The sequence below is a fragment of the Engraulis encrasicolus genome, chromosome 2, assembly GCF_034702125.1.
Source record: "Engraulis encrasicolus isolate BLACKSEA-1 chromosome 2, IST_EnEncr_1.0, whole genome shotgun sequence".
NCBI lineage: Eukaryota > Metazoa > Chordata > Actinopteri > Clupeiformes > Engraulidae > Engraulis > Engraulis encrasicolus.
This window is the reverse complement of record NC_085858.1, coordinates 54,882,405-54,910,382: the sequence shown is the minus strand read 5'-3', so window position 1 is coordinate 54,910,382 and position 27,978 is coordinate 54,882,405. Positions and strand designations below refer to the sequence as shown.

At 43.1% G+C, this 27,978-nt stretch overlaps 2 protein-coding genes across 8 annotated transcripts; both read left to right on the top strand.

Annotated features, from left to right (window-relative positions):
* The first annotated feature begins 195 nt into the window (after nucleotides 1–195).
* On the top strand, nucleotides 196–9,816 carry prr14 (proline rich 14). Of its 5 annotated transcripts, none has more exons than XM_063192060.1 (9): nucleotides 198–253; nucleotides 2,181–2,344; nucleotides 2,711–2,879; nucleotides 3,339–3,382; nucleotides 3,616–6,537; nucleotides 6,830–6,956; nucleotides 8,299–8,399; nucleotides 8,514–8,582; nucleotides 9,294–9,816. In XM_063192060.1, the coding sequence occupies exons 2-9, from the start codon at nucleotides 2,202–2,204 to the stop codon at nucleotides 9,631–9,633; spliced, it is 3,915 nt and encodes a 1,304-aa protein (XP_063048130.1). In that variant the 5' UTR covers nucleotides 198–253; nucleotides 2,181–2,201; the 3' UTR covers nucleotides 9,634–9,816. The 5 variants fall into 5 exon arrangements, with proteins under 5 accessions (XP_063048138.1, XP_063048130.1, XP_063048147.1 ...); XM_063192053.1 differs by lacking the exon at nucleotides 198–253 and adding an exon at nucleotides 311–577; XM_063192045.1 differs by lacking the exon at nucleotides 198–253 and adding an exon at nucleotides 1,254–1,393.
* Nucleotides 1,515–27,893, top strand: rusf1 (RUS family member 1). 3 transcript variants are annotated; one of them, XM_063192264.1, is made up of 15 exons: nucleotides 1,515–1,518; nucleotides 18,013–18,165; nucleotides 18,277–18,354; nucleotides 18,664–18,778; nucleotides 18,906–18,951; nucleotides 19,067–19,099; nucleotides 19,465–19,570; nucleotides 20,006–20,107; nucleotides 21,906–21,976; nucleotides 22,107–22,291; nucleotides 26,243–26,300; nucleotides 26,385–26,449; nucleotides 26,584–26,730; nucleotides 27,300–27,365; nucleotides 27,548–27,893. In XM_063192264.1, exons 2-15 carry the CDS (start codon nucleotides 18,013–18,015, stop codon nucleotides 27,631–27,633), a joined length of 1,311 nt encoding a protein of 436 aa, XP_063048334.1. In that variant the 5' UTR covers nucleotides 1,515–1,518; the 3' UTR covers nucleotides 27,634–27,893. The 3 variants fall into 3 exon arrangements, with proteins under 3 accessions (XP_063048334.1, XP_063048325.1, XP_063048316.1); XM_063192255.1 differs by lacking the exon at nucleotides 1,515–1,518 and adding an exon at nucleotides 17,613–17,654; XM_063192246.1 differs by lacking the exon at nucleotides 1,515–1,518 and adding an exon at nucleotides 17,689–17,846.
* The last annotated feature ends 85 nt before the right edge of the window (nucleotides 27,894–27,978 follow it).

Here is a 27,978-nt window from a genome sequence, read left to right as displayed (position 1 = left end):
TGATCTCCCTCCTAAACACGTATTGGACAATAATGTCTAAATCAAGCTATGCTATTGGTGCGTTTTCTGGAGGGACATTTGGCAGCAGTGTTTTTTGCTCATACAGCTCTGTGATTGGCCACTATTTTTGTTTGACACAGTGCCGGGGGAAAGCCATTGGCTTTAATGAAAAGTAGGGCGCCGCCCGGTAATTAGTGATTGTCTGAGCGGATGTACATGTACTACGCACCGATCTGAAATTCTGGGTTGATATGTAAGTGTAATGAAATATGCAATCGCTTTTATGTTATGAGTTGTACAACCGAGTGATGTAGATTTACGATGCTATATAGGCGTATAGTTTAATAGCTAATCTAATGGAATCGACAGAGCAAAGATCAGAACCGTAGCCGGCTAATGTTAGCGGTGGTGCCCAGGCAGCAAACGTCTGGCCGCTGGATTAGGAAAAGACGGTAGAACTAACGTATGGGCATTTTAAATGAGTAGAGGTTGAATTAACCTTCTCACATGCTGCTGCTGGAGTTTCCAACTAAATGCTGTTGTGATGAACAAACAAAAACGCAACCAAGTATTACATGTAAGCCGCAGTATAACGTTTGTCACGTGTGCTTTGTTTGCATCTCGGCATACAAATATTGTCGGTTAAGGTTGCTAGCGTAGTTAGCCATTAGCTGGCCGTGTAAAAGCCGGGCGAGTAGCCTACTATGATGACGCTAACATACACGACACTACAGCAAAACATTTCCACAGACCAGCAAAGACATTTTTTTGCTCTTATACTCTTTGCAAAATAATTAGCTCTTGATGTGAAGAGGCAATTACAAGTGGAAAAAGTCGCAAATGCATTGTTTTGGCGCTAGTTTGTGTTTTTCAGTATTATCCCACGTTGGATCCCTCAGATTTGGGTGGTCTGACTTTGTTGCCAACAACAGCATCAATGGCATTGTTCAACAGTTGCAAAGGTTCCATCTCGTAGCTAACGTCAAGTAATATTAGAGTTCTACGCTGTCTTGTTTTGATAGCAGTATCAGGGTAGTATCAGAGAGAGTAGAGAGATATACTTAAAGAATCTCTGGTAGTATCTAATAACTAGTGAGATTTTAAAGCAATTAATATTCTTTGAATTCATATGGACTTAACGCTTAGGCTGGTAAACGCAAACTGTTTCGAATCAGTTTATAATGCAACTGTTAAAGTTATTAGCTTGGTTAGTTTATAACCCTCTTCACAGTGACTGGCATATTGCCTAATATTCATTTACAGCGCCATAGCAGTGAAATTAGAAATGCATAGTCCTAGTTGGCAAGATGTACATTAGGCTATGCATTTAGAGAAGTTAAACTATTTAATGTCGTTGTGGTGGAGAGTAAGTGAAGCCCTTTTTAATATGGTGGTAAGTTGCACAAGTTCTTATACAGAAATCTGCCCCTCACGACGTGTTTTGTAGTAGGTGGTTCATACTTCCACTGGCCTCAATGATGATGTATTACAGTAGGCTATAGTAGGAACTGACATGTAGTTTCCAACAGAATGCCATTTTTAAATGAAAAACAAGGTAACTTTTTCCAGTGTTGGGGATCTGGTTAGGATATACACCCATTGCGATGCAATGTACCATTTTCTTATTTCCATTTTAGACACACACTGTGTGCCAAATGTGCATTTAATGGTTTGGTTTGGTGATATCTTGAGTATATTCTAAGAACCCAACTCAGTTGTAGTTAAGTTAGTATAGTTAAGTTAACCTTGAGGTAGTGGTAAATCTTCTCATTTTCTAAACTGAATGGCACTTGTGAACTATCTGTTAGCAGGTTTACCGCTTCATGTAGGTTAACTGAACCAGGCTTCTCGCTTAACCATGTTCTTGGAATTCCACATGTGATTGAAACTTGTGTGCATTTTTGTTTTGTTTAAGCAATCAACCATTTATAAATTGTAGCCTAGTTCATTAAGCTTGTTGAATAATCTCATTTTAGTTGGATTGCATGTGAATTGCCTTGCTTGCCTCCTCGTGTCCTTTCCCATGACTTGCATGCAGTGTGTGCTTTGCTTTACATGGCTTGTGTTTGTGTGTGTCTTGTCTTTATGTTGTTGTTGTTGTTGTTGTTGTTGTTGTTGTTGTTGTTGGTGTTGGTGGTGGTGGTGGTGGTGGTGGTGGTGATGGTGGTTGTTGTCATCAGCGTGGCCACCCAACAGGGGACATGTTGACATCTCCTCCTGAGTTGCCCCCCCAGATTGTCAGTCCAGTGGAAAGAGATGTCAAGGCCTCCCCTTCCACTCTCTGCATACCCCATGACATGGAATCCAACCCCCAGATAGCCTCTCATTCCACTGTCCCACCCAGGTATCATCAGCCCTGTGTCTGCAATGCATGATGCTCTATCTTTTACAGTCCTTGATTTCTTTTTTGTTTTGTTTCACCCACCAGGGCTTTGTTTCAGTTTTTTTCTTTAATGTAAAGATGAAATATTTTTCTTTGTATTCTGCATCCAAGCTTACTGCCACAACAGTATCTGAGTGGCATATGTCTTTTGGCTTTTCTACCATTGCAGAGTGACTTAATGGCAGCCTGATGTTTTAACAACATGCCATTTAAAAATATATGGCATGTGCAGCACTGCCAGAAAGATTCCATTCCCCATGTATCTTTTTGTAATGTTTCCCTAGTCTCTCTCACTAACTGGCGCACGGTTTGGTCTTTTCCGCTCAGCTGTAACAATGGAGATGCCCGGCCTGAGCAGAGACGCAGTGGAAGGCTACAGGCAGCCCCAAAAGACCTCGCTGGGGACAAGAGTAAACTCACAGTCCGCAAGGCCCCACCAAAACACCCCAAAAAAATAACCTTCGCATCAGTGAAGAGAGAGGGCAGGAGAAGAGGGGTATTTTATTATTATTATTATTATTATTATTATTATTATTTGTTCAATAAGTGACTGTAGGAACATACAGCAGGCATTGAAAGAGCTAAAATGAGTCCCACCTGGAAAGCACTGATCAGGGGTGATGAATGTGGCAAAATATTCAAACTTTAGTGTTCAATCACGCTGCGCCAACAACTGAAGCTCATGTTAAGAAAAATGTAAACATTCCTTTGGCTGCTGCCAAACTGCATAATGGCTCCTTGCATATTTTTTGCTTCAGCTTTGCTTTTAACGCTTTTGATGCCCTCAATGCTAGAAACGCTTTCGCCCCTTTCACTGCTTGTTCTCTCATACAAAGTTGATTATTTCGGCCGCTTTCCAGACCTTCAACGCCTGCTGTCTGTTCCCAGGGTGACAAAAAATTGTATTCTGAAGAAAAATCTTACTTACTTATTGTTTTATTTTTGTCTCACTCAGGAAACTTGTGGAGATGAAAATGTTGCAGTCAGCAATCCATTGAGGTATACACTTATATTGTTTTTGTTTGTGGAAAAAACTTTTTCTGATTTAGTTTGTTTTGTATTTTGGAACTCCTCATACGGTGGCAGCTGCTGACTGTATTTTCTATACAGTTGATCTAAACTCTACTGAAAGAAATGAGGGTTATGGATGCTGTCTACATGTACATGTGCACATACAGTATGTACATGTTTTGATCATGTCTTTTTCCATGGTGTGTTTCTCTTTACTCCAGGCGCCAAGCTATAAAAGGCCAGGGGCACAACATGACGTTGCCCTCGGCCAAAGCCCAGATGCAAGAGCTGGAGTCTTGTGACATGGCGAAGGACAATGACACTCCCGAGAGCCCGACGTCAGCTGCCAAGAGTTGGGCCATGGGTCCCTTGTTCAACTCCTTCAAGTCCAAGATGGCCAGCTTCACAGAGATTGTCATGAGCCCCGTCCGGCTCTTCAAGCCCACCGATGCTCTCCCCTCAGACGCGGCAGGAGTGCCCGATGGGGGGGCTCTGAGTTTCGACAGCAGCGGTGATTCCGTCCTCGGCCAGAAGGCCCACGTTTCCCGAAGATTGCCAATTCATGAGAGCCCGACTAAGGACGCTGCTGTTTCAAAGTTGAAAAAGGAACGAGTGGAGGAGGAGTGGAGCTTGAAGTCCTCTGATTTGACCCGCGGTTCACTGCGTAGGGGTAAAGGGCCGTCTCAGTCTGACTCGGACACGTCCAGCGTCAATCAGAACAAGTCCGTCCTGCTTGGGTCCGCAGATCCCAGCCCGTCCAATAACCTTTTAGTAAGGCTAGTTTCGCCTGGGCGACCCCAACTCAGACACACTGGTCAGAGAAAAGCAATCCCATCAGACCGTGCAGAGATGCTGAACACTGAGCCGTCTGCAGAGTCTGTTGAACCGGCAGCTTTGCCTCAGAAACTGAAGCAGTTAAAGAGCGGTGACGAGCAGCTTGACGACCGGTTGAGCAAGCTGTCTGAGTCCTCCGTGTTGGACACCCCTCCCGACTCGTTCTCCAACGGAGACGGAACGTCCGAGAGGGAAGACCTGGAGGAGAGCATCCCGGTGGTGCCGCACACACGCATTCGCTCCAGCCCCAGGAAACAGGCTAAGGGCATTTCCATGACTCCTGCACCCTTTGCAAAGGCCAGGGCAAGTGCTCGACAGAAAGCTACCGGAAAGAGAGTAGTAACTTTTGGCAAGGACGTGAAAGAAGCGAAGGATGTTGATGAAGAGGAGGAGGAGGAGAAGAAGAGCAAGAGAGATGACTGTCAAAACATGTCCACAGACGAAGAAGTGGATCCACCTGAGACTGAGGAGTCCTCGCCAGAGGTGGAAAATGCTCGGAGACAACGCATAGACAGGAAACGCATCAGAAAGCCACAGGAAGTGGACCTAGAGTGGGGAGGAGAAGGCCCCAAGAGGAGGCTGAAGGCGGGAAAGGCCGAGCGGGTGCCAAAAAAGCAGGGTAAAAACAAGGAAATGGTCAAGAAGGAATGCTTGAGTGAATGGATGGAGACATCGGAAGATATCGTGTTCACAAAGACCATGCACACCCTGCTGAAAGACTCTGGAACCAACCCGCTGTCAAGTTCCCACAACTCCTCAGTGGACTCAGACGTGTCTGGTGCGGATGGGTCAGAAGCACCCATGAAATTCGAAGGCAGCTCTAGACTGACAAGGAGACAGGCCATGTCAAAGCAGTCAACGGCAGACACTGTAAAAGTCGATCCACTTGAAAACGAATACGCTGATTGCTTCACAGATCAGTTTGCTGTCAGCTCTCTTGCAGAAAAGTCCCCCAATGACGGTAGCAGTGGGGGAGGAACAAATGAAAACGGCATTGCTGCCTCCGTGCCTCGAAAGGGCAGGCAGCGAGCTAAGAAGACTACTCCTCCGTTGAATGACAAGAGTCTGTTGAATAACCAGAGCAAGTTGAATGACAATAGTGCGCTGACAAATAAGACCCCATTGAATGACAGCAGTTTATTGACGAGCAAGACCAAATTGAATGACAATAGTCTGTTAACGAACAAGACCAATTTGAAATCCAGCCACGACGGCAGTGTTTTCTCCCCCAACCTGGAGGAGTCGTCCGCATCGCTCCTGAACTCCACGGCCCTTTCCCAGTCCATGCTGAAGAGCGGCAGGAAGAGGAGATTGATGAAGACTCCCAGCCAGATGTTTGGCGACGAGCTGCCAGACGACGACACTCCGTCCGCCTCCTTTTTCAAGCTCGATAACACAATATCCGAGATGAGAGAAAAGAAAAGTGTCAGAGGAGATGAGAAGAAGAGACAGGAGAATGCGGAAGAGCCGCGCCGGGATGGCTCTGCGGACGAGGCCCAAAAGACACCGTCCAAACGGCAAAGTCCTCGAGCGCTGAAGAGAAAGTCCCCGTCGCCCTCGACGGAGAGGAGTCTCGTCGACGGCCCTGAAACCGCCGAGGAGGAGGACTGCGGCGCGTTGGCGGACGCCGAGGAACCGCCGGAGGCGTCGGCGTCAGGTAGCGGCTCCAACCGCCTCTTGCGGAGCTTCTCCTGCCCCGAGATAGCTACTCTGTCGCACCACGAGCAGCCCTGGAGATCCCCCAACGCTCTCCTCCCCTCGCATGACCGTCCCCTGCGCTCCTCTGCTCCCTACCACCACCACCACCACCACCGCACCACCCCTCACCAGCCACCCCCCCACCTCTCCCCCTCCAAGCGTGCACGCCGACACACCGTCTGCAGCCTGGAGATAGCGCGTGAGATTGCGCCGCTCTGCCTCCGCAAGGAGGTGTACCCCACCAGGAGGGGTGGCCTCTACGGCAGCCCCTCCCACCCCCTCTGCCCCAACCCCGCCTCCCCATCCACCTCCTTCACAGCCCTCGTTTCCAGCTTCCTGTCCAGTCCCCTGGCCTTCCTGTCGAGGAGATCGGACAGGGCGAAACGCAAGGCTCGTGCCGATGATGGCCTCTCCTCCTCCTCCTCCTCCACATCCTCCTCCTTCTACTCCACATCCTCCTCCTTCAGCCCCAGTGTGTCCCTGTCTGCCTCCTCCTCCCTATCCCCACCCTCCACATCCAGCTCTGCCGTCCATCACTCGCCCGCTGGCTTCACGTGCATCGCCCCTCCCACCTCCAGCCATTTCTCAGATTCTGTGTCACCAGCCGACAGGTAAAATGTCTACATTTCCTCCTAGCTGCTTTGTAATGTGTGTTTTGGCTCCCTCTGAACTACAGGGTCTCATTTATTTTTGTGTCTTTCAAGTTGTGTTACCCTCTACAAAGCTTTTTATTTTATTTTAATAGAAAGTAGTGCAACAAGTGACCATGAGGGCAGTGATTTAAATGTTGGTATGAGTTTGGTATTGGTTTGAGAACTCATTAAGTAGTTATTAAGAAGTCTGTTGAATGATTTCTGAGGTAAAGGTACTAGTGACTGATGGTTGATTTCTCTTTGTCTGCAGTAGCACCTCTCAGGACGAGGACTCTGGGCAGCAGTCTGAGGATGGAGACGAGAGCAGCTGCCTCAATGTTGAAATGCTGTCTACAGGAATCCCTGAAGAAAAAGCCCTGTCGGATTCAGAGATTAAGGTACTGCTGTTTTATTGACTATTTGTTGTTCTTTTTTACGAGTATTCTGGAATTGCTTTAGTGGCTTGACCAAGAACTCAGGCCCAGTTCACACAAAGATGGATGCATTTGAAAATGCATAATGTACGTAACATAATAATGTATACACCTCCCGTATACATGAATGCTGTGAATTCTAACATCAGAAAAAGAACGATAATGTAGACGCAGATTAACTAAATGCGGATTAACATTTATCTGCTGAAGGACCACCACACACCGGTTCTTCCTTCCAAGTGCAGAGCAGTGCTCGGACAACTTTTGAATTTCACTGTTTTCAGAAAAATGACAATTACCCCCATATTGGGACCAGAGGCAGCGGTTGTCAGCTGTTAATTACGATGGAGCTGGGTTTTTTTTTCTCACCTGCTTTTTAAAGTCCATTATTGAATTCATTTAAATTGTTACCATGCTTGATAAGTGTGCCGCCAGTGTGTGGGGCGGCCAAATTTGGCAGATCTAACATTGCTCTGCAATGTGTTCGCAACCGGTGTGCGGTGGTTCTTAATATGTACATAACTACATTGTGCATTCATGTGGTCTCGTAAGTATGGTAAATACCAAACGCCGACATTCGAAGCACACATGAATGCCACCCCTTCTGGTATTTTCCACTGGACATCTCGTAGAAAATGTTGATACACGAGTTAACGAGATGACGTACACAACAGCTGGCTCTACTCTTACCATGGCAACCGCTAAATTTAAATTCTCAAAAAGATTCAAGATTCAAGGAGTTTATTGTCAGCGTCATTGAAGACAGCGAAATTGTGGGTGGAGCAGCAACACTGCAAGCATAGGCCAAGTAGTAGTCAGAAGTAGTACCGGCATTCAGTATGTTAAGACGGTGTCATGGTACATGTCAATGTGTCAGAAAATATTCAGCATTTTTACCTTTTGACTTCCTAATTTATTTTCCTGCTGTAGCTGAACAACACGGTCTATAATTGCTTTAGTAAAAAAAAAAAAAACAGCCCTGAGTTTCAAACTGGTCTGCCATCTTTAATTTGCAAACAACAACAAAAAAGCACATGAACCCAAAACTTTGGTAAATACCACTTCGCTACTGGATAATGTCTACTTCGGAAGACCACATGAATGCACAATCATTCTATAGCCATTGGGCATGACACCTGTTTCCTGAAGGCTTTTGTTGCATAATAAATGAATTCTAGAACACCCCTGTTTTGTAATTGCAGCATGTTCTTACACAGAAACACTTGAGATAAGCATCAACATCTCTCTGTGTTTACGTGTTTGTTTTCCACCTAAAATGCATTTGCTGTCTTCTAAACCACTACAGATGGAAACGAGGCACGGGAAAGTTTCATCTATACGCATCCGTAAGACATTGCCCAAACCTCTTCATCATCTCACACCAATGGGCCTGCCAAAACTCATCAGGTATGTCCGAAACATTTATAAAAAATAAATAAATAAATTCCACCCTTGCATACTGTTATTCTGGCATCATGGGCCTACAGATTCTCTAATGTTTTGGCTGTCCTTTTTTTGCAGGCCAAAGAAGAAAGAGTTCAGTGTTGAGGAGATCTACACCAATAAGAACTTCACCAAACCAGGAGAAGGGTCAGTTTCAGAAACATACAACCATTTTACTTTTTCAGATGTTCCCCAAATGGACTTTTCTATTAGTTTTCTGTGGCTAGTATCAATCATTTAGGGATGCACGATATATCTGCATTCACATTGCCATCGGCCGATATTTGGCATTTTTTAACATACCGATCCAATATGAAAAACTCTGCCGATGTTGTATTACTCATTTACGCACAACAGCAAATAGTATGTTGTTCATGGAGGTTTCCCAAACTTGGGTTCGTGACCCCCACTCCGCATATAATGCTCCCTCATGACTTTTTTTTTTACTTTTTTTTTTTTTTTTTCAAGGAAAAACCCTGTAGTAAAGGCTGTTAAGTAACACTGTTGTTTATTTTTGTTTTATTCATGAGTTAAAACAAGATTTAAGAATAAAAGAAGAGATTCACAAATTTTCACACAAAAAATAATCAGCCTGTATAAAATATTCTCCATTTTTAGAAAAAATATATATTGATATTGGTTTATATCGATTATTGGCCATAACAGTTATATTAATGTATGTATCGGTGAAATGTTCACATATTCATAGTTCGTGTGGCATGGTCCTCAATTAAGGAATTTCTTCACAGACAAAGAGAGTTTTTATTGCCTCAATTCTCAATTCCTACTTGCTGCCTCTCCCTCCTACCCTTCATCCTATGTCCATTGTTTGGTTTTTTTTTACCCTTCTTCCTTCAGACGCTTGGAGACCATCTTTGAAGTCCCACTCAACCGCCGTGATGGATCCCACTGTCTGCTCGGACAGAAAAGAGTGAAGCGCTTTGTGGAGTTTGCCGAGCTGGGCAAGGTGCGGAAGGCTCGGAAGCCACTGGTTGGGCTGGGGAACAGCAACAACGCCACCACCCAGAAGAAGACCGGCGCACAGACGTCTGCTGGACGACCCCGGCGTGGTGCGTGGTCCACCTCCAAGGACGAGCAGAATGAGCTGCAGCTGTCCCCTGAGGATCTGGACTCCCTGCTCTGCTCCAAGCTGGATGAGCTGGATTCCCTGATAGCTGATGACCAGTGCTCTAGCTGAGACTGCGTTCAGCCCCCTGGCTGGACATTTGAACGTGGAGTCGAATCCCAACAGCGATCTCTAGCACTTTGGAAAGATCCTCCAGTCTCCACTCTTTTGTTTGTTTGTTTTTCTTTTTTATGTTTGTTCTGCTCCCTCCATTATTGGTCTTGATCCATTAAATTTGTGTTTTATGTCCATTTATATATGTATATGTTTTGCGGTCGTTTTGATTTTTACTTGACCCATAGCTAGCTATATAACTGCCTTGACTTGTGTGTGCTTTTCTCCCAGTACTGGTCATTAAGCATGCAGCGGAAATACAGGGCTGTGTGCATGTCATACATTCAAAAATATTCTAATTTCTAAGCTATTTTTGTGCTGTAAATCTGGTTACTGATTTAGTTCTGGTGAATGTAGGTATATGTGCGTGTATATGTATATAATGTAAAGCTTGCTTCCACTGACTTGGCTCAACAGATCTCATGCCCATTGCCTTTGCAGACATACTGAAAGACCCACATGGTTACAGTCATGGCATTGCCCTTCAGCACAAACTTAGCCTGTAGCCTCAGCTCAGGGACTGAGTCTTTCTCGCTGTTATGTCGTAAATGGGCCAATGATGCCGTCCATGGCCTTCTAATGTATCAATAAAGCACACCAAAAAAACAACCCTCAACCACCAAAAGGTTCTGTCGTAGTAGGTAGTCAGTGAATTGGTGTGCTTGAATGCATAAGATGTGCCAAAACTTTTTATTAATATGTAATTTGTTCAAGCCTTACAAATAACGACAGGATGGAATTTAGCTTTGAGATGCACAGAATGTTGAGTAAGGAACTCCGTGTAAAACTAAAAGCAGCAACCAGAGATCTAACACACCCTGCATAATGGCATGTTGGATTAGCCCCAAATGAAGTGGACGCACAATGGAATATTTACCTTCATCTCCCATCACCCATCTGCTTTTCAGTCGTGTGCCTTGTAGGACTTGTTTTTAGTGTAAAATGGCAGCTCAGTCTTGGACCACATTCAGCATTATGGTTTTGTGCCTCCGTTCAGCATTTGCTGTCATCAAGTGGAGTGTTGATACAAATGACCATGGCATTGAAATGTATGTGTGTGTGTGTAGTTCATAGTATTACAGGTGAAAAAAGTATTTTGAAATCGAAATAAAATTACATTTTCTGTCCATTTGGCACTGCTAGCCTACTGTAAGCCATTTCTGAAGACCCCCAATTCTGTGTTAAGTTCTGAACAGTGAGGTTTTCATTTTTGGCCATTTAGGGAAGTGCAATTCATTTCCTAAAGTAAATGTTGAGCTCCAGTTCAACTTTGAAAATCAAGAGGCGTTTGTGAACTGTATCTGAGCAGCTTTTTATTACCTGAAATAACTTCTATGGCTGAAAGAAATTCTATGGCTGTGCTACTGTACTGATTTTCTGTGTTTTTGATGACGTGGGTGGCATGTGTAGGACAAGTTGTATTTTGTATCTTTTAACATGTGTATATGTAGAGGGATAAAATGTTTTCTATGAATAAATGTTCTATCTTATATGAGAATTTAAAATCAACATGAATTAATGGAAGTTCATTTTACTCGTTTTGCCATATGTTTTCATTTTATTGGAAAGTACTAAAATGTGCATTGTAAAAAAAATGTGTAAAAAGACATGTACAACTTTTTAATTACAAATTAAGCATTTGTACGTTTAATATAGCTGAATATATAAAGCTAGGCTATTTAAGACATTGTGAATTAATAGTGAAAACATTTGGGAGCCGTAGTATGTGGACCCCAACAAGTTTTTGATCCAGAAACTCATCTACACTGTTTAAAAATGCAAAAGTTTTATATCTTGTTTAAATGCTATAAATCAAATGACGAGGCGTCTCTAAAGGGGCTCCTCTGGCAGTGCCATGGGTTTGTACAATGTGAAGGGCACTGTCCCCTCTTTTTAACAACATGGACAAGAGCGCACAATTTTTACAGCTTTGTAACGTGTCAACCACAGCACAATAATTAGGGCGTATGGTTACCATCATGCAACATGTCACAGAATAATGCCATCCACTCCTAGATGGGTTGAGTGCTGAGGGTATCAACAGAGAGGTTCTAACATAACCAGCTGTGGCATCACTCTCCTGGTGTTGGTCCTATCCAGTCCATTCAGCAGGGCGTGCCCGCCAATGTGCTGTTTGTCCAATAAAAACATTTGTATCTGGAAATGCCCTCCCCGCCTCTTTTGTTCTGTGTCCTTATCGACCATCTTCAAGTTTTTTTTCTAGAGCGGTGCCAAGCTCCAGGTCTCACAGACAGACAGGCTCCCATGTGAAACCCGATCACCTGTGTCTCTTTCACAGAAGTGCCAGTGAGCCACTCAAACCATTGTCACATGCTGAAATGTTCCTCTAGTAACGTGAGGAACTGGTTCATTCTTTTTTTCGCCTGGTGGGGTTTTTTTTCTTCGGTAAAAGGAAACACTTTTTTTTTTCAAAGTGCTGACATAGAGTCTTTGGAGAGTTCAGGTGGGCTCAAGTGCATCGTCAGATTACGCCTACTGTATAATGGCACTGGTAGGGCACTGGGCTGCTACGCCGGCGACCCCGGTTCCATTCTGGCCCAGGTCCTTTGCCAATCCTTCCCCATCTCTCTCACTCATTTCCTGTCAAGTCATAAAAGACCAAAAAAATATCACAAAAATAATAATAGTAATACTCCTGTAATGTAACTAGTTGTGCTTGTTGAAGTGACATCTTGTTGGGTTCTGGTCCTCCATACAGTGGCCTTGATGCGTCTCTACACCGGCCTCTTTTTCTTTTTGGCCCCTGATGCCCTCATCAGTAACAAGTGAGCCGAAGAGAGAAAAGCAAGCAAGCAAGTGGCTCAGTCTATTAATGTGATCAGATAAGATCCAAAAATCACCAGCACTATCAGTAAGATGGGGATTGCAAAACCAAGAGCGATGGATGTAATGGCCCGGCACCGGGCCCGCTTGGTGTAGAACTCTTCCTTCTCCACGTCATGTTCCGCCTGTCGCATCAAATGGAGGACAAAAGAAGAAGTTTAGATTTAGCACTCAGGGTAGAGAAGGTATTTTAACTAATTTAATATGGTTAAAGCATGAGTAGGCCTATATAACCACCTGTTAAAAAATATATTTTTTAAATTATACAGATTTATTACCGTGTTATAGAACAAGTACACATATGCTTTCATGGTAATATTGGGCCTATTTTTCACTATTATAAAACAGAGTTGCTGACAGCTTTGGTTGGACCCAGGACAAAGTCATCTGAAAGCACTCTCCCACCCCCTAACCCCCACCTAGTACCTAAAATATAATCAGGACACAATTCTGGGCCCCCTCTCCCCTTGGGCCTGTGAGAAGTGACCCTGTTATCTCCCCCTTGTTGGCTTCCCTCTACGTACCTTGACGGAGTAAATCAAAGCACTTGCTCCTACACACGACAGTCCACACACGATGCTGCCGATGGCCAGCTTCCTGTGGTACCGGTCCTCTGGGCAGCAGGAAGTGATGGCCTGCCTGAGTGTGCCCACGTGCTGCTTCATGGCAGACATCGACATGCGCCCATGACCGCGGCCGGAGGAGGAGGCATGGGGGGCTTCACCGTTTTCACACGCGCCCGCCGCGTCTTGAAGAGGAATCTCCTCCGCAGGCCCTCCATCTGCACTATCAGTCTCTCTGGCCTGATGGGACATCTGTGAACAGTGTATAATATATTACACATGATCAGAGGTGGTGTTATATAGGAGAGGCAAGCAGGGCATTTGCCCCTGGGCCCAGAGCCCAGAGGTGGGGACCCTATTGTGACCTTCAAGATTCAAGAGTAAATTGTCATTGTCAAAAAGACAGCAGAATTGTGTCTGGAGTACAACACTCAGTAGCAGTAGATATAGTAGCAATAAGTATAAAGACCTTGGCAGGCTGTATGGAGGGCCCTGTGTGTAATGTTCCATCACTGGACATGATACACTGTGTTCAGACACAAAGCAAGTGTGTGTAGATGACAGATTTGCATATTAATTGGTAGCTTTTATGATTAGTTTGTAGCCTCATAATTCCGCCATTGGAAGTGTAATAGTCTCTGAAAAGACTTTACAACCAAAGTACTACACCACTATTACATTACTCAGCGGCTGTAATGGTTACATCTTGGTCATTGCCATTCTGGTAACAGCAGATTTATAACAGGGGCCATGTCCTAATACGTTAATAGAAAATAATACAGTATCAGCTTAGCAAAGCAAAAGTGTCTACCTTGTTTTCCAGATGTTTTTTTCAAGGAGATGCACAATGTGTTCAGAGTGTGTGCCACTGTAGATCCGAAACAGATTTTAACTGGGAAAACAAGAGGCTATTGTCCTCAGGCTTGTAAATTATTGTCAGAACGTGTCCATACTGCGTAGAGCATAGTTTGTCTTCCCCAGTTTGAAGAACTAATGAGTCATTTATGAGGGCCAGTTCGGTGAGGGGAACTCTTGGGGCAGCAATTTCAAGAGACTTGGGGAGTTGCCTTGTTTGGACCTGTATCTTACCAGCCAGTCTTCCACCTACTCATTCTTCATTTTTGAATGGATGACTAGGATAAAGACATTGTGGGTTTTTTATCTTTGCGATTCAGAAAGCTGTAAGCTTGAAAAACTGGTATGATAAGCTGAAAAGGCTTATGTCCCAATTATTTGGAAAGGTTGTTTTTGATGGGAGGGGATTTTTTTTAACTTGCCACATCATGTCACACATACTGGCCAGTGGTTACTGTGTGCCTGGTCATGGTGTGAGGTATTTATTTTCACTTTCTTTTTGGACTGAAATAAGTTCTCTAAAGTTTTTTGTTTTGCCTGTCTTGTGTCCCCCCACCCCCCGTCAAGCCCCTGTTCCTCAGTCTCATCCCATGTATCCTGGCCTTGGCTTACCCTACAAGTGTATGGCAGGCCACATCTAATGGAATGCGTGGACCATTAAAGAATCTGAGCCCTTTGGTTACTCGATTCAGTGTGTGCTCAATGATCTTATCAGCATCCGTAAACATTACTTGGCCTCACCTCCGCTACCCTCACCCTCTTTTTTTACTACATCTGTCTCAGTGTCTGTGTGATTCACACGCTTCCTGACTGCTTGCAAAACCCCATTTCCGTCAGTTTTCACTACTGCCACACTCCCTGAAACGGTGCTTTCCAAGTAGTCTGCAAGTGTCACCCATGAGTTACAACAACATACATTCTGTTTGTACACACCTTGAAGAAGGTTTGTGTAGGTGTTGATTTGAATATACTATTCATGTGACAATCTCCTCTCAAGACATTTTAAAGGAGAAGTACTAAAATACTTTAACACCCATTGTTTATTTGTTATTGAGGAAGTTGTGTTTATTGGTCATAAGAAAGAAGCCTGGCTGGCTAACACATGAAACAAACGTGGCTATGTTTCTCCTCTGTACTGTGTGTGAAGGGAAAATATGTGAGGCCATTATTTCTTTGTACTTACAGACTCGTCTGGACTTGATCTTACAGTGCAGGGCTTGTTCCAAATTCCACAGTGCCCCCTTGGTCCTTAAATGTCAACGGTATTCCCCGGGTGACACACAAACACAAGTGTCACTTTAATCTCTGATTGTGCTCTGGTGGGTCTTCCTTCTTCTTGTTTCGTGCTCTTCTTACGTTGTTAACAAGAATCAAAGCTCAACTGTCAAGGGCAGTCAATAAAGTACAAACTCAGGTACTCCAAGCTCAGATAATGTTCAAAGACAACGTGCTTAAAAAAAGTCACAAAAAGCACTCTTGTCAGTCTGAGGTGTGCTGTCTCGTTTGGAGAACTTGAGAGGAAAACAATTTGTTTCTCTTCTGTCACTGAAGCATAATGTTCGAGTGAAACCAGTGCTGTGAAACCTCCACACCTCACAGTCTTGGTATCCGCCACCCCCTCCTCTCTCCACCCACATGGGTTGGGCTTCACAATTACCTTGGGTTGTTGGCTACAACTCTTGCATCCAAAATAGGTCATAAGCACTCCCCTTGGTCTAATGACATGTTTTAGTAATACTCAATGTCTTGACATTAGATATGAAAATCAGAAGTGCATTTCCGGCACATATGAAAAGGAAGAGTGCATAGCTTCATGGTCAGAGAAAATAATGTTCTTGTGTGTCTTCCTTGTTCACAATGGGAAGCAATATGTATTGCATCATGAGGCATAGCATCATTCTTATCTTCCCTTTCCCACACCTACAAACTTACACACTATTTCAGTCACGCCCTGAGAGATGTCCGACTGTTGTTTTTCTTTTTTATAGTCATACCATTCCCTTGTGTGTGGCATGTCATGCTTGAAAACTGTTAAGCTGACCTTATGACCTGCCTGGTATTTTTGTTATGGCACATTTGTCTATACATGTTTACTCAAACTGTTATGACTGATGTGAGCAGCACTGATACCTGTATGTTGCGTAGCCTCAAGTAACAACTCTCCCTACCTCCGTGAATGTGATCTGTTTGTATGCCCTACATGCCCCCACCTCTCTCTCTCTCTCTCTCTCTCTCTCTCTCCTTCTCTCTGTGTCTCTGTCTCATCAGGGAAGCCGACAGGTGGGGAAAGGGGTCAGTTCAGTTGTCCCGGACCTAGCTAGGGACAGGGGGTCCAGCATTGGGTCCCTATTACATTGTATGTATTGGGTGGGGGCAGAGGCGAATCTAGTATCAGCTGGGGCCCCAAGCGAAAATGAAGAAAATTAACATTTGAAACTAAACTGCCACTAAATGTGAGCTGTTATTCACTATCTAGGGCAGGGGTATTCAATTAAATGTCAAGGAGGGCCAGTTTTTCAAATTCCTCCCAGTAAAGGGGCCGACATACTTATGTGTCAATGAAAAAATACAGGACACTTCATTGAGTTGGGGGTCTGGGGGACCTGCCCCAGAAAGTTTTGCATTTCTTAGATGTAATTTCCTGCATTTTAACGTCCCGTGTCCCGGTCCAGTTCAATACGGAACCCGTACTTACATCTGTAAACATTTTTTTTAAAAGTATCCGTTCTTCAAGGGGCGGTTGGTTACCCTGGTATGTGAAATAATTGTTTTCAATTTGTTCTGACTTTGTGGGGGGGGGCACAACCTTGCTGTCCAAGGGCCGCAATTTGAATAGTCCTGACCTTGGGGGCCCCAAGCAGCTGCCCGCCTAGCCTGGTGACAAAATGCGCCTGTGGGTGGGGGGCCCTTTCAGATGACTTTGTCCCACGCCCAGCCAAAGCTGTCAGCAGCCAGCACTTCTCTCTCTCTCTCTCTCTCTCTCTCTCTCTCTCTCTCTCTCTCTCTCACACACACACACACACACACACACACACACACACACACACACACACACACACACACAATAACAATACAAACGTTTTTAACAACAAAACGTAGCCATATGCTTCTCAGCAACAAGTACAATTCTCGCAGGTGATTTTACTTTGCTCCACAAAGCAAGGGTACAGAGCCATACAGTGAACAGAGTCAGGCGATCTCCGCTGTGCCCTAAGGCCGACTTCCTCATTAGCAAAATTAGCTGTTTTAGCTTCTCAGTACTGCTCAGCGTTGCGAATGTTAGTTCCTAGTAGTGGGCGTAGCACACAGCACGCAATGCAGGGAATATGACAAGACTTGCTGTTCGTAGTAATAACTTCAGATAAGCATCACAGGTGCTAAAAGTGTTGTGATTATCACCACCAAGACAGTTGATAGTTTACATATTTGTGGTTATTACCCTGCAGTATAGTTCGTTAGTCTTTATTTTTGGCTGTTAATGTGGTGGTTCTATGTTGAGTCTATGGGAAGACAGCAGCTTTAGGAACTCCCTTATCTCGCTGAAAGGCGGGGCTGCAATTTAATTCCTGGTCCTCCAATCGCGTAACTCTGTTCACTGTATGGCTCTGCAAGGGTATGTGGAACGTCATCGTGAGGATGCACCAATTGAAATGCAGTACAACATCAGCTGACGTGGCGGTTCTAGTCAAACACGGAAGAGGACACTGACATGTCGTGGTATGTTTGCAAATATTGTGGTTTGCACGTTTCTACCGTTACAGTTGCCGTGCACGCTTTAAAGTACAAGTGTGAGCTCAATATAAGAGCTAGCTGCATGTCTGGTTTAATTGAGAATGTGAAATTATTGCACGCATAGTGGACAATTTATGAATAGTTACTTCAGAAACTGTCGAAAGTTGTTTCCTTGAGGTAGGCTAATGTTGTCTGTTGGCTTAACGTTGTGCAAATAGCAGTAGAGGGCGATATAGGCTGAGAACACATTCCCTAAACGCCGCATGAAATGCATCCGTTCTGCCTATGTGGTAGTAGCTTGTAGTAGGCTATCTCTCTGTAATGCACATCTTATTACTTGCAGATGGAGCTGGTGGATGAAGCAGCAGTGCTTGCCACCGAGAAGTATGGCTCCCAAGAAACATGGAAGTACCGTCTGAAGGGCGACGTGATAAATAGAGAGAGACAAGCGGATGGCAGCTCCAGAACAGGCGGTTCCATCACTGGGGCTTTCAAAGTGAGTTGCCTCTCTCTAATCTGCAGTTGAAGCTATTGAACTTTAATGCAGAAGGCGCAACATACGAATCTTATTAATCTGTTTGGTCTCTTCGCCATGCCTCATCTCTAGAGTATTTTCCTGCCTCAAGGATACCCAGAGAGTGTCAGTGACGATTATGTGGAATATCAAATCTGGGATACACTGCAGGTGTGTGGCCTATCATCAGCATCATCATCTTGAAATTGGCTGTCTTGCCAGTGGCAGGCTATCTTCATCCATTCTGGACATAAAATGGGCCTAATACTTTTGCTCTGAACATCACCATACCACGTTAATACCCAACACTCACGAGGTATAACTGACATTTGGACTGTCCAAAAAAAAGTATCTGTGTCAAGACCAGAACACATGCCATACACAAGACAGCCAGCCACTACTAGTCAACTAGCCATTGGCATTTTAAACAAATCTTTTTGTTTATCATCCCAAATGCATTAATAATATGTCACCCAACAGGCATTCTCCAGCTCTATGTCGGGTACCTTAGCAACACAAGCATCTTTGAAGGGTGTTGGGGTGGGAAACCAGGCAGCAACCGTAGCTGCGGCAACTGTTACCTGGCTACTCCGAGGTGAGTGTGGGCTTTTTTTTATTTTAAAAAATGTATTGCATTTTTTCATTTTTATTGTAATAACTTTATTATAAACCTATGATAAAGAGCTAAGTCTTATGTATCCTTTTGTCTTATTCTTTGCCAGACGGCACCGGAATGCTGGGCAGGATCTTGTTTGCGTGGTTGAAAGGGTGAGATCGGTTTACATGTATACTGCCTCTCGAAACTCTTGCCTAGCCTGCAGTTATTTTCTGTTGCAAATTGATCTTCCCTTCTTAACGCCTGCTTCTATGACTGTTTATTCAGGAACAAGCTTGACTCAGAGGCAAAGAAATGGAGGTGGGTCCTTTTCACAGGTAGCAGGTGACATATTGAATCATTGTGTGTGGGAAAGTCAAACGAGTTCAGGGATGTCAAACTCAGGCCCGGGGGCCAATTCTGGCCTGCTGGGTGATCTTATTTGGCCGGCAAGACCATCTCAAACTGTGAATTACAGACAGCCCACATACACCATTAATAACCCATAACATGATACAACAATAATACTTCAATCATCAAAAAAGTTTGAGCCTTGCATCACGAGGCATCAAGCGACAAAAAAGACAGAAGGAACTTGTTTGACTTGCATTCATTTCGTACATGACCTTAATATATTTGATTATGCTTTATGTTTGTACTAAATATTGGATCTCTGTTTGTTCCAGGCTCTTTGCTGATATTCTCAATGATTTCGCTATGTTCATTGAGATCTTGGCCCCATACTATCCACCTATGTTCACACTCATTGCTTGCATCGCTGGAGTGTTTAAGGTAAATTAGAATTCACAACCAGACCAGTTGATCTCTACTCTAGTGATTTGTTTCTGTACATGCACCTGCATGGTCAGGTAGTCTTCCTCTGGTGATGGCATATCTACATAAATCTTTAAACAGTATGCCTGGGGAGTATTCCAATAACCCTGTCAAGTGGAAAACCTTGCTAAATTAACCTGCATGAAGTGGTAAATCTGCTAAAAGATAGCCCACCGCTGTCATTTAGTTAAGAAAATAAGGACTCCAGGCTCTTGTATTAGATGTATTCGTATTGTATTAGTATTACCACTACCTCAAGGTTAATTTAACCTGCAATACTACAAACCTACTTAGCAAGGTTCTTGGCATACTCCCCTGGTCAACCCTGGGCAAGACATCCTCACTTTTGTTTTTGTAAGTCTCTTTCTTCTCCTCCTCTTCCTCTGTTGCCAGTCAATAGTGGGGGTGGCAGGTGGAGCCACCAGAGCTGCCCTTACAGTCCACCAGGCTCGAAGAAACAACATGGCTGACATCTCTGCTAAAGATGGCAGCCAGGTGAGCATTGGGTTATTTATTTCCCCCTTGGTCAGGTAGGCATTGACTTCATATGAGTATTCATAAGATGTATTCTCCATCTCCATGTTTTGCCAATACCAACATACACCATATTACAGTGGTGCTCATATGTTTACATACCCCAGCAGAATATACGCTTTCTTGGCGATTTCTCTCAAAATATGAAGGATTACACAAAACCTTTTTTTTCACTCATTGCTAGTGACTGGCTTAAGATATTTATTAGCAGTATTCTGTGTTTACTCTTTCAAAAGCATGATCACAACCCAAACTGCCCAAATGACCCTGTTAAAAGGTTTACATACCCTAGTTTCTGATGCTGAATATGGCCCTGTTTAGCATCAGGGGCCGCTCTAAATTGTTTGTGGTAGTTGTGGATAAGGCTCTTAATGTTCTCTGATGACAAAACAGCACATTCTTCCTGGCAGAATGGTTGTTTCCTATAATACCTTTGGGTGTCTTGCTGGAACCTCACATTTGAGGTTTCCCCTGAGTGGCTCAATGATGTTGAGATCAGAAGAGTGAGACGGTCGCACAAAAACTTCATTTTATTCTCTCTGAAGCTAATGACTGGTTGATTTGGCTTTCTGTGCTGAAATATTGTCATGTTGGCATGTCCAACAATGAACCATGTGCAGATTCAAGGCTGATGAGTGTCAAGTTTCCTCCAGTATTTTTCATGGGGCAATGTATTCATCATTCTGTGAATATGGACCAAAAGTGTAGTTCATTTGTAACTCAAATGTCCCCATGACATCAGTGGTCCATAACCATGTTTCACAGAAGGGATGGTGTAACTTTCATCATAGGCTCCGTTGACTGTTCTCCAAATGGTACTGTTAATAGTGGCTGAAAAAAGTTCCATATTGATCTAATTTTTCCAAATGACTTTGTTAGATGCATTCTGATGCTTCTCACTATGCTATTTGGTGTATCATATGCAAAATAACATGTTTGCATTTTTGTAGTAATGGCTTTCTCCTGGCAACCCCCAACAGCCCATCTTTCCTCAAGTGCCTCTTTCCTGTAAAGTTTAAAACATTTTTTCATGCTGTCCTACATTTCACCTGAAGTTATTTTTTTGGTTGTCCTATGCCTCCTGAACAATTTCCCTTGCAATGATCATTGCAATGCAATTATTCCCTTGCCCATTGGCTTGATTCCAACCAAACCCCTCATATTGCATTTCTGAATTGAAATTCCAACAGTGCCAACATGACAATATTTCGACACAGAAAGCCAAATCAACCCATCATTAGCTTCAGAAAGAATAAAATGAAGGTTTTTGAGCGACCACCTCACTCTCCTGATCTCAACATCATTGAGCCACTCAGGGGAAACCTCAAATGTGAGGTTCCAGCAAGACACCCAAAGATATTATAGGAAACAACCATTCTGCCAGGAAGAATGTACTGTTTTGTCATCTGAGAGCATTAAGAGCCTTATCCACAACTACCACAAACAATTTAGAGCGGTCCTTGATGTTAAGCAGGGACATATTCAGCATCAGAAACTAGGGTATGTAAACTTTTGAACAGGGTCATTTGGGTAGTTTGGGTTGTGATCATGCTTTTGAAAGAGTGAACACAGAATATTGCTAATAAATATCTTAAGCCAGTCACTAGCAATGAGTGAAAAAAAAGGTTTTGTGTAATCCGTCATATTTCGTGAGAAATCGCAGAGAAAGCGTATATTCTGCTGGGGTATGTAAACATATGAGCACCACTGTATATGTTGATGTTAGTTCACTGAAAGAATTTCAAAATGTCTCTTTTAGGAGACCTTGGTGAACTTAGCTGGCCTCCTCGTTAGCCTTGTTTTAATTCCTCTGGTAACAGACAATCCCAGGTAAGACATTGTGAATGAAAAGTATGATTTTTACGAATATATGTGACTGAACATTATTATGTATGAATGTTATTATTATCTCAAGGTTTACACATTAATAATTTAATCATTTATATCTTTCACTCCTCAGATTGACATTTGCCCTCTTCTTCCTCTTTACTGCCTTACACCTGTTCGCCAATTACAAAGCTGTTCGCTCGGTTGTCATGGAAACCCTTAACGAGGCCAGGTTGTCTATTGTTCTTGAGCAGTATTTGTCTGATGGGAGGGTCCTCAGTCCCCGGGAGGCCAATCCAAAAGAGCCGGTGTTTCTGGGTGAGTGGAAGTCCTTCCACTCGTTACATTACTCTTACATACTAGTATCTATGTGATTAATAAGTAATTAATAAGTAAGTGCTGGTGTTAGATTTATATTTGTGTTAGTACTGTCTTTTGTAATGACAACAAGGGAGCTGCTATCAGCTTACATAATTGTTTTTGGTGAAATTGTTATGGAGTAGTTCAGTACCTACCTGATTTACTAAATTACTTTGGGTAAATGAGTCTGCTAAGTGTTATACTATAATGTAAATATGCAATATGTTACATATTAGGGGATATAGCGGGCCTGTTAATTGAAAACAGGAATGTGTTTGTTCTAACTTTGATTCGGAGCAAAGAGGGAAGGATCTCTCTTCTGCTATATAATAGTGGAGTCGTATTAGGCTCAGTCATTTCAAATTGGTGTTAAAGTTTGGTTTTCACTTCCAAGTTGAAGTTTAGGGTCTATAGAACAATTTGAGTTCGAGTGTCAAACACACAGATAACAAAATGGCCTGCGGGGGGCGCTCTAAAATATATAAACTGCTATAACTTTTGATTAGTTAAACCAAATTTAACATATGAGGTATGTATGGATTCAGCATGAAGAGGAGAAACTGGTGAGCTAAGTATTTGGTTGCCAGATTAAAAACACACTATGTAATAAACAGACTTTTAGCCAATGGACAGCTAAATCCGGGCTTTTTTAAGATAAAGGGTGGAAATGCCCTCAAAGTTGCAATGAAACATAATTTATTGTTACAAGTTATTGTAAATAAAGCCTTGGTTATTACTTAACTTGATTTGTTCAGAATATCCCTGAAGCACACAGATACTTAGGATACCTATACACAAATATGGCTGCATAAAGCCTATGTGATATTTAGCACCCAACTTGCAACTTTGAGTTTATGAATTTAGGATCATGAGAACCAGCTTTTTTTCAATCAAGCCATCATTTTATTCACAACTTAAAAACTTCATATCTGGAAGAAAGTAAATCAGTAATAATAATAATAATAATAATAATGAAGATGATGATGAATACTATGGGGAACATCATTTTTTCCTGCATTCAAAAAACAAATAAAAGACCATAGGGCTAACATTTTTTCCAATACTCCACTCTACAATAACTATGACAGAGAACAGATACAAAAACAGTCAGTGGTCAGTCTTGGAAATTGCATGTGCACTTGCACAGATGTGTGAACTTTAACTCTGCCTTCATGCACTTGCACCGAGATCTGGCAGGTCTATTTGTACAAGTAATAGTACTGCTGCACTTCACCTCTAGTTGGAATACATCTTGTCAACTGCATCGTTGGTAGTGTAGTTCAAATCTGGGAACTGTTCATTTGTTACCAGATTGGCAGGCATTTCTGGCAAATGCAGATAATAAGAACGGTTTTCATTCCTGTCAACTGTGCTGGTAACAAATGCACAGTTCCCAGATGACAGAGATGTCTTCATAACAGCAGATGATTGTGTCTACCATGTATGAAAATAGTCCTATAGTATTATTTAGTAGGCCTATGCTTGCCAAATGCCTCTGCTTGCCCCCAGCATGCATACTAATTGTTCTCCAACAGTATATTTAGTATGCTTGTGGGAAATTGTTTCATCAACAGTTTTTTTTATTATTCTACTTTTTTCCATTCACCTCGGCCTATGGGAATCACCATTCATTAGTACGGCGGCTCTGAATCGTTGCAGCGTTCGAGATAGAGACACGGTTCGAGTGCCAAAACGAGCGGCTCGAAAAGGGCTCAGGGTGGTGTATTTTTCGCTGGCCTACCCCCTTTCATTCCTTCACCAGACTTGTTTTTCCTCAGTTTTCTCTCTGTTTCCCCCCCTCATTGAAATGAATGGTAGAATGGTCAAGATGATGATGTCACAAACTGTGGCAGTTAAAGTGAGAGGTGACCTGTCCTGGGGTTTTTGACTAGGTATCAACTAGGTAAAGGCATTGTCAGAGAGGTCTTGGCTCTGAATACAAACTGTGTGAAGATCATAAGCAAACTCTTAAAGTTTTTTCAGAGAGAGCAGGTTTAAAATCCCTATGATGCGACCCCATTCACTTAGAAAAAACATGTGTGATCAGCTCAGCGCATAGGCCTGAATATGTCAATTTTTTGACTGAACCACTTGGCCTATAAATGTGATCTCAGCTTTGACATGAAGAGCAGGGTTGTGCCATTTGTGTGTCAATATCATCTGACAACTTGCAAAACTTTTGGAGATATGACAGCGTAAAAACAAGGCTGCACATATTACCGGTACTCAGCTATTGACTGCCAAACTGTCACCTTTAGAATCTTCATTCATACACACACACACACACACACACACACACACACACACACACACACACACACACACACACACACACACACACACACACACACACACACACACACACACACACACACACACACACACATGCAGCCTTGTAGAACTTTAGACCTCTGCTGAGACCTGGGCAACCGTGGCCTAATATGCTGCTGTGGCCACTCTATACAGTAAGTGGCAGTGGCCTACTGGGTAGGGTGTTGGTCCGTCAGAGGGTTGCAGGTTCGAATCCCACCCTTACTTCTCCCTACCCACCCATTGCTGAAAGGCACCTGAAGCATCTGCACACACACACACACACACACACCTCTCTCTCTCTCTCTCTCTCTCTCTCTCTCTCGCACACACAAACACACACACACTCACAAACACACACACACACCTCTCTCTCTCTCTCTCTCGCACAGACAGACAAACACACACACACACACACACACACACACACAGACACTCACATACTCAGACCTCAGATCTCTTTGCAAATTGACCGCCTATGCTGATGACATTAGTAGTAGGAATGAGGAATGATAATGATAGTGAGTAGTGAGTAGTGAGGAATAATGATATTGTGGGGCTGCTGTCTTGTCTGGACACTTTTTCAAAGGCTACATCAGCACGGATTAACTGGAATAAATGTTCCTCTCTCCTGCTGGGGAACTGGGGGGTTACCCCACCACCATGACTCCCTCAGCAAGGTGTGTGGGAGAAGGGGTGTTTTTGGGCTCTGTGTGTGTATACAACAGCTGTGTGTGTGTGTGTGTGTGTGTGTGCATAAGCCGCAAGCATACTAATAGCATTGTCTCTCCGGAAATGCAGTCTTATTATTATTAATATTATTATTATTATTGATTTATTTTCTTCCAGATATAAACATTTTTTGTGATTTTATGTGAGAATAGAATAGGCCCTATGGCTTGATTGAAAAAAGTTGATACTCATGATCCTAAATTCATTAACTCAAAGTTGCAAGTTGGGTCCTAAATATCGCGTAGGCTTTATGCAGCCATATTTACGTATAGGTATCCCATGTGTCTTTGTGCTTCAGGGATATTCTGAACAAAATCAAGTTGAATGATATCCCAGGCTTTATTTACAATAACTTGTAACATTAAATGATGTTTCATTGCAACTTGGAGGGCATTTCCACCCTTTATCTTAAAAAAACCTGAATTTTGCTGTCCATGGGCTAAAAGTGTGTTTATTACATAGTGTGTCTTTAATCTGGTTACCAAATACTTGGCTCACCTGCTCCTCCTCTTAATGCTGAGTCCATGCATACCTCATATGTTAAATTTGGTTAAACTAATCAAAAGTTATAGCAGTTTATATATTTTAGAGCGCCCCCCGCAGGCCATTTTGTTATCTGTGTGTTTGACACTCGAACCCAAATTGTTCTATAGACCCTAAACTTCAACTTGGAAGTGAAAACCAAACTTTAACACCAATTTGAAATGACTGAGAAAAATTGCATAGGCCTACGACCCCACTATAATGATTGGTAGTGTTACATACAGTATTACCTCTACAAGCTGTAAATGTATGTGTTTACAACAGTTTGTGTTTGCTTTTGCAACAATGTGTTTTCCTCTTTGTCTGTTTTTTTTTTTTTAAAAGAATGGCGAAAGGAAGTGCCTATTAAACTAGGAGTGAGTCTGAGGGAACTCGTTACATCGTACGTGCACTCATATATTTTGACATATTCTTTATAACCACTGTTGGTGTGCACTGTACTAATCATCTTGTCTCATCCACTTAGAACACAGGACCTGCAGTTGGCCTTGAAACACCACCACAAGCCTTTCCTCATTGGCATCCAACAAGGTGCGTGGTAATCACCTGCTGTGTTTTCCTCATTGCACTCATCTCTGAAACACTCTGTTGCCCTCTCTATGACCTCTCTCGCTTCTGTTGTTAAGGTTTTGAAGCTACCTGTGTGTGAATCTCCTTCCCATAAGGTTGTGTGTCGGTGTGCTTGTCGAGTGAGGCCTCGGTTGCTGATGAGATTGAGGCGGCCTGTCAGGCGTTGTGTCTGGCGGCGGTGATGAAGGCCTCTCCTCCTCCTCCACAGCAGCTGAGGCAGCTGGCACTGGCTAAGGGCCAAGGTGAGAAGTCATTCAACTATACAACCCTATTGGTTAGGGAGTTGTTGTTTTTATATATTTTGGCAGGTTTTATGCCGTTATAGTGACAGGACAGTAGTAGAGAGACAGGAAACTAGCTGGGAGAGAGAGACTGGAAGATTTCGGCAAATGACCTCGGGCTGGAATCGAACTTGGGTCGCCAGTGTAGCAGTCGAGTGCCCAGCTGATTGAGCCACAGCTGGGCCGCTTTTTTTTTAGGGTTCTTTTTTATCAGATGGTTGTGTGTTTGAATCCCACCCTAATCTCTTCCGTTTCCTTACACCTCCATCCATACCTGAAGGGCCTTTGAGCAAGGCACCTAACACATTTTGCTCCAGGGAGTGTGGCTGTAATTACTGCCCTGTAAATATCCTTAAATCGCTTTGGAGGTGTTCACTGAGGGTAGTGTAATGTAATGTAGGTAACCCGTTCAGTTTGCCTACATTTTCAAACATATTGAACTTTTCCCCCAACTTCTATGAATGTTTGCCACAATGTTGAGAATAATGACAACTGATTTGTACACTTTCATTTGCTTTTATTTTATTTAGATCCCTGGGTTTTAGTGTCTGAAAGCTACAAATTCATGGACCAGATGTTTCCTGCGTTTCTTCTAGGTAGGTCAAAGTGTCACGAATGTCCAAAACTGGTATGGATGAGACAAACCAGCTCTTGCTTTTAAATGTGCTCTATATGAATTAAACTTACTTGCTTCACAAATGATAATTGTGGTGAGAGTTAATTCATTGGGTTTTAATATTCCTTTTGCCTTCTCTGGTATCCCCCCATTTATTTCCAGATTTGGAAAAAGCCAAATGGCTTACGGACAGAACACTCTTGGATTGGAATGAGTGGAGAGTGGACTGGAGAAAGAAGATGAGCTGAACTAAACAGCCCAGGAGGGAACAAGTTGAAAGAAATGTGCCAGTAAAGGCAAACTAGGACCAAATTTGACTTGAAGGAAAATAAATAAAGTATGTCACATGGTGGCATGGAAATTCAATATTAGACACCCCCTTCATAGAAAAAAATGGCAGTATAAACATGTATCTCATACACAATGTTTTTCATGTGGCCTAAATAGGTTTCAATAGGAACTGTTTTTATACTCTGTTGATCATTTGCAATAAACATTCTGAAGTTTCCACCATGTATTTATACTTGATGTTAACTACTGTATAAAAGGGAAGACAGAGAGGTTCTAGACAGGCTGTGGGGAAGATTTTATTT